General features: G+C 42.9%; 1 protein-coding gene across 1 annotated transcript; it reads right to left on the reverse strand.

Moving 5' to 3' along the window:
- Positions 1–4,601: 4,601 nt before the first annotated feature.
- Defb129 (defensin beta 129) lies at positions 4,602–6,503 on the reverse strand. Its single transcript, XM_048349383.1, has 2 exons — positions 6,446–6,503; positions 4,602–5,041 (listed from the first exon to the last, which is right to left on the reverse strand). The coding sequence occupies exons 1-2, from the start codon at positions 6,501–6,503 to the stop codon at positions 4,602–4,604; spliced, it is 498 nt and encodes a 165-aa protein (XP_048205340.1).
- Positions 6,504–6,734: the final 231 nt, after the last annotated feature.

The raw sequence follows: 6,734 nt of genomic DNA on the forward strand, positions 1-6,734 counted from the left end.
TGCTCAAGGCTAGAGTGCTCTGCTTCGTTGAGCTACAGCCCCACTTCCGTGTTTCTGGCAGTTAATTGGAGATAAGAATCTCACACTTTTTTTCCCCTGGTTGGCTCTGAACTGCCGTCCTCAAATCTCAGTCTTCTGAGATTAGGATTACAGGCATGAGCCACCAGCACCCGGCAAAAATAATTTTTTTTAAAGTCAAGAAAAGAAAATATACTTTCCAGCTCCCCGTCTGGCAAAGATGAGGCAAAATGAGGACAACTGTGTTCTGTTTCTGTTTAAATTTATGTAAAATATTTAGAAAGCAATTGTCTCTGTATATGTACATACATATATCCCATATATTCTTTCTCTCCCTTCTTTCCTTTGTTCCTTCCTTCTTCCCGTCCTTTCTTCTTTCTCTCTGTTTTCTTTTTACTTTGTCAAAGCAATTCTGAACAAGACAAACCAAATAAAACAAGCAAATAAGCAAATAGAAAAGGCAACATGAATCAAAGCTGGAGGAATCACACTACCTGACACCAAAATGCACTACAAAGGAATGTTAACCAAAACGGCGGTGTATGGCTGCTAGATCAATGTAACACAGAGTAGAGAGCTGAGACATAAAAGCACAAACTGACTGATTTTTGACAATTTATCGGGAACTTGCAATGAAGGAAGGACAGTCTCTTCAGTAAATAAAGATGGGAGAACTGCATGGTCAAAGGCTGAGATTGTATTTTACCCTGCAAAAAAATGAACTCAGAATGGATAAAAAACCTAAACATAGCATCTACTACTTTGATAATACCAGAAAAAAATAGAAGAAATGCTTCAAGGGTCTGGGAATGTGGCTTAGTGGTAGAGTACTTGTCTAGCATGCATGAAGCCCTGGGTTCAATTCCTCAGTACCACATAAGCAGAAAAAGCCAGAAGTGGCACTGTGGCTCAAGTGGTAGAGTGCTAGCTTTGGGCAAAAAGAAGCTCAGGGACAGTGCCCAGGCCCTGAGTTTGAGCCTTTGGACTGGCAAAGAAAGAAAGAAAAATACTTCAAGCCATTTGTATAGACAACAGTTTTCTGGGTAGGATCTCAAATGAACCAGAAACAAAAATGACAATCAACAAATGGGATGTCAGCAAACTTCTGCACAGCCAAGGATTAACTGAGTGAAGGGACAGTTTACACAATAGAAGAAAATGCTTGTAATTCACACACTTAATAAAAGGGTTAATATCCAACTCAAAAACTCAATACAAGGAAAATAGCCTGGTTTCAAAACAGTTAAAGGGTATGAAGAGACATTTCTTAAAAGAAGACATGAAAATGGCCAACACGTATGTGAAACCAAAACCCTCAACATCTTTAATAATTGTGATGCCACAGAAACCAAAATTCTCAACATCTTTAATTATCATGATGCCACACATTACATGTTACAACTGGATTCTCAAAAAGCCCAACAGATAAGAATGTTTGCAAGGATATGGAGAAAAGGGAACCTTTCCTGTTAGTGTAAAACAAGTTATTTGGGTATTACGGCAAATAACAGAGAAGATCTCCAGAAAATGAAAAATAGAACTGAGAACCAGCCACCTTTCTGTGTTTCTGAGACCCAACAACCAAGACGTGTGGTCCACCTGTCTCCGTCATTGAGTGGCTAAGGGAAATTTACACACTCAACCCCCACCTCCTGCGAATGCTATTCATCTATAAAAAGAGGACAAAATTCTGTTCTTTATGAGCACATGGATGAACCCAGAGGCTACTGTGCATTGTGTTAAGCAAAATAGGTCAGGGGTAATAATTCAAATATTGTATCCTCTCATGAGATTGGAAAACTTGATTCTACAGAATTAGTGAATAAATGTTAGTTCCTAGATGAATTGAGGGGGGAGTTGTTAGTTGGAGGAGGGCGAGTTGATGGAGATGCTGGCCAAAAGTCACAAAATCTCAGTCAGGTGGCTGGTGGCTATGGTTCACCACGTGCTGCATTTTTTTTTTGTTTTAGCTTGTATGAATTGTACAAGGAAATGGGTTTTGTTTCCATACATGCATATATGAATTATGCTTTGACCATGTTCACCCACTCTGTCACCCCTTCTTATTTTCTTCCCCACTTTCCTCTTCTAAGTTCCTAAATCCTCTTTGACTTTCACTCCTTCCCCTCATCCATTCTATGCACAACAGAGGCATGCAATACTTGTCTTTGTAAGACTGGCTTGCTTCACTTAGCATGCTTATTTCTGGTTCCATCTGTCATTCCTGAAGATGATGTAATCTGTGTCTTCTTTGCGGCTCAGTAAAACTCCACTGTATATATAGAACTTTAAAAAAAATCTGTTCATCTGTTGATGGGCACCTAGGCAGATCTCTATAGCTTAGCTTTTATGAATAGTACAGCAATAATCACTGGTACACAGGTAGCTGCATTGAAGGCTAACTTTGATTCTCATAGATATGTAACCAGACATGGTACAGCTAGATCATATGGTAGTTCTATTCTAATTTTTTTGAGCAACAGTCATACTGACTTCCATAATAGCTATACTAATTTACATGTTTACCAAGAGTACATAGATTTCCTTTCCCTCCAGATTCTCACTGGCATTTATTGCTATTTTTCATTCGTTCGTTCGTTCATTCATTCGTTCCTTCCTTCCTTCTTTCCTTTTTCCCTCCCTCCCTCCCTCTCTCCCTCCCTCCATCCCTTCTTTTTTTCTCTCTCTCTTTGTGCCAGTCCTGAGGCTTGAACTCAGGGTCTGAGCACTGTTCCTTAGCGTTTTTGTTCAAAGCTATAGCACGCTACCACTTGAGTCACAGCTTCACTTCCAGCTTTTTGGTGGTAAATTGGATATAAGTGCCCAGACTGGCTTTGAACTGAGCTTTCCAGCCTCTAGAGTAGCTAGGATTATAGCACCACTTGTTGAAGAAGTTGTCTCCCCTCTGTGAATATTTTTTGGCACCTTTTTCTGGAGTGCTTATAGCTGTGTGTGTTTATTTATTTTTATTTATTTATTTATTTATTTTGGCCCGTCCTGGGCCTTGGGCTCAGGGCCTGAGCACCATCCCTGGCTTCTTCCCGCTCAAGGCTAGCACTCTGCCACCTGAGCCACAGTGCCCCTTCTGGCCGTTTTCCATATATGTGGTGCTGGGGAATCGAACCTAGAGCTTCATGTGTAGGAGGCTAGCACTCTTGCCACTAGGCCATATTCCCAGCCCATGTGTGTTTATTTTTTGATCTATTATTCTGCTCCATTGGTCTTTGTGCCAGTGCCAGACTTAACAAGCCACAGTAGAGAAGTAGCTCAAGTGGCAGAACACTAATCTTGAGCAAAAAGCCCAGTGACAGTTGAAGGCCCTGAGTTTCAAGCCCCAGTACCAACACCAAAAACCAAACAAACAAAATGCTTCTTTAACCTTGAGCTTTGTTTCCTTGACCTATGTAACTGTTGTGTCCTGGAAATGTGGCCAACCCAAGTTTAATGTGCTATCACTGTAAAAATAAAACATGTATAAATGCATGTAAAATTATGTTAGCAATTTTTTGTATTGATGTGCTATCACTGTAAAAATAAAACATGTATAAATGCATGTAAAAATAAATGCATGTAAAATTATGTTAGCAATTTTTTGTATTGATTTGCATGTGGATATTAAGCCACACTTTTGAAAATCAATTTTACCTGTTTCTGGGGCTTGAACTCAGGACCTGGGTGCTATCTCTGAGCTTCTCTTGACTCAAGGCTGGCATTCAACCACTTGAGCCACATCTCCACATATGGCTTTTTGGAGGGTAATTGGAGATAAGAGTCTCATGAGCTGGGGGCCGGTGGCTCATACCTGTAATCATGATTACTCAGGAGACAGAGATCAGATGATTGTGGTTCAAAGCCAGCTCGGGCAGAAAAGTCCATGAGACCTTTATCTCCAATAAACTATTCAGAAAAAAACTACAAGTGGCTCTGTGTCTCAAGTGGTAGAGCGTTAGCATAGAGTAGCTCAGGGACAGTGCCCACGCCCTGAGTTCAAGCCCCAGGACCACACACACACACAAAAAAGTCTCACGAACTTTCTTGCCTAGGCTATCTTTGAACCTTGATTCTCAGATTTCAGCCTCCTGAATGGCAAGGATTATTCTTTCTTCACTTTTTGTTTTCTGGGTCCTGCTCCCCCGCCCCCAAAAAGCAAGCAAGCAGCCAAGGAAGCATATCATTTGATACTTTCCTTCCTGTTGTTCCAGAAAAAGCATAGTTGATGAGAGTCCTATGTTCATTAGGGGAGACATGGTTGGGCCAGCCATGATCCAGCCTCAGTGCTCAGTCACCAATCCTGGCCTTGCTTGGTCCCCAACTACTCTACATAAAACTCCATCCCTCTACCTCAGCCTCAGCTAGGAGGTCACCATGACAACAATAACCTAACACCAATGGCAGGTGCTTGGGCTGTATTGATTGAAAGACCAATGACCAAAGACACCGTCATAGGTTTTATTTACTTGTAGGCCTGGTTTCATTGGAGCTAGGGATGCTCTGAGTTGTGAGAAAAGGTTGAGGTGTTCAGGTCAGGATCCATGTCACGGGTCCTGCATTTTCTCAGGCGCCCGTGGTGGTCTTGGCAGTGTTTATGGTAGTGGTGGTGGTGAGGAGGCGCTGGCAGGCTTTGAGCTTTGTTTGGTGACCCTCCTGGACAAGGTGGCCGTGCTTGTCTTGCGTCTTGGTGCCTTGTTGCTGCTGCTGCCACCGAGTTTCTCCTGCGAGGCCTTTGGGATGATGGCGGAATTGGTATTGTAGAAAGAGCTGGCAGTTTTCATTTTGGACAGGACAGGAGACTGATCTGATTTTTGCATCAGGACACTAAAGTTGTTTTCATTCCTGAGCATTTCCGCAAGGTTTTCATCAGGTAAATGGGGTATTTCATGCTGTAGGTAGTTTCTAATCAGCTCGATCACTTTGGGTCCAACGCAACATTTTTTCTTCTTGCATTTCTTTATCTCCTTTTCATCTGAGCGGCAGTCACTCTTGCATTTCCCAAAACCCATTAAACACTTCCTAAAAAGAAATTCTGCACAGAGAAGAAAGAGAAACCACTGGGCCATGGTTAATAACTAGAGATGATGTTAAAACTGCTGAAAAGTGAACAGAGCAAGAGGGAGTTAGTTCCTCCTTAAGACTAGTGGATAAAAGGAATATTGACGGACGCTCTCGGGCAGGTCAAGAGAGTCTGTCGAGAGTTGTCAATACCTGTAGAATCCAAAATAAATCTCTTATTTTGTCCGTTTTCCTCCAGTAACTTAAAAAACAAACAAACCAACAACTGGGGACACAGAGAGGAAAGAATAGGGAACCCAAGAAATTGTTTTTAGGATAGCCCCCACCCCTAGCCTAGCATCTTAGCAACTTGTAGAGTGTTGCTATCTTATCCTATAGCCTTAGTGTGCGAAATCCATCATAAAGAGATTCCAAGGAAGAGTTAAGATTATTTTTTCAACTAAGGGTTATTAATGGTATGTGTTACTTGAGGTCTGGTATGATATTTCCACACATGCATACAGCGAACCCTGATCAAACATAGCCTTCTTTACCCCCATGTTCTCTTCCCTTTGCCAACCCCTAGTAATGACTGATCTGTATCCCATTGAGGTAGCTGATGATGATGAGTGTGTGTGTGTGTGTGTGTGTGTGTGTGTGTATGTCAGTTGTGGGGCTTGAACTCAGGGCCTAGACACTGCCTGTAACTCAGACTGTAGACTCAGGCCTGTAACCCTATTCAGGAGGCTGAGATCTGAAGATTCATGGTTTGAAGCCATCCTGGGCAAGCAAATCCAATAGACTTTTATCTCCAGTTAACAAGCAAAAAGCCAGGAGTGGACCCAAAGCTCAAATACTAGCCTTGAATGAAAAAACGAAGGGACAGTGCTCAGGCCCTGAGTTCAAGTGCCAGTACTGGCACACACATGAAAAATTTCTTAGGAGCATTAAAGGTGGGGAATTGTTCCTCCCTTAAACCTTAGCTTATAGTTTAAATTAGAAAGAGACCTGGAACAAGGTAGACCTGTGCTAAGTCTTAGGGAGACACCATTATCTGTTGGCTATTTTCTGAGTATAGCTTTCAGGGTGACAGCGTTAGGCAAAGTCTAGGGGCTGAGGCCTAAGGGGGCATCACAGGGGTGATGAATGCCTGAGGCAGTAGGGCAGTTCCTCCGCCATCTCTCCCTCCTCCCAAGCCCTCTTTTTTTCTTTGCCAGTCCTGGGGCTTGAACTCAGGGCCTGGGCACTGTCCCTGAGCTTCTTTTTGCTCAAGGCTAGCACTCTCGTACTCGAGCCACAGTGCCACTTCCTGCTTTTTCTGTGTATTTGGTGCTGAGGAATTGAACCCAGGGCTTCGTGCCTGCTAGGTAAGCCCTCTACTGCTAAGCCACATTCCCAGCTCCTCTCAAGCCCGCTTAGACCCAGACGTCCACATTACCTGAATTCACTTGGTACTGTAGCATGAGGCTGGCAAAGATGGGAAAAAGTAGCTTCATGGCTGGGTGCCAGAGAGGAGACTTAGAGCTGGGTTGGCTTTGGGACTCCAGCCTTTATTGGCTTTTTCACGGCCTTAGGCCATGAGCAGTGACGTCAAAATCACAAGGGCTACTTAGGGCTACTCAGGAGCTTGTACTTTTTCTCTGATTTTTTTTTAAACAGTCTACACTTAATTGTTCATGGGGTGGGGGAGGGAAGGGGAGACACAGATGTCTAAGATACATTTTGGG

Source organism: Perognathus longimembris, chromosome 6 (assembly GCF_023159225.1).
Source record: "Perognathus longimembris pacificus isolate PPM17 chromosome 6, ASM2315922v1, whole genome shotgun sequence".
Lineage (NCBI taxonomy): Eukaryota > Metazoa > Chordata > Mammalia > Rodentia > Heteromyidae > Perognathus > Perognathus longimembris.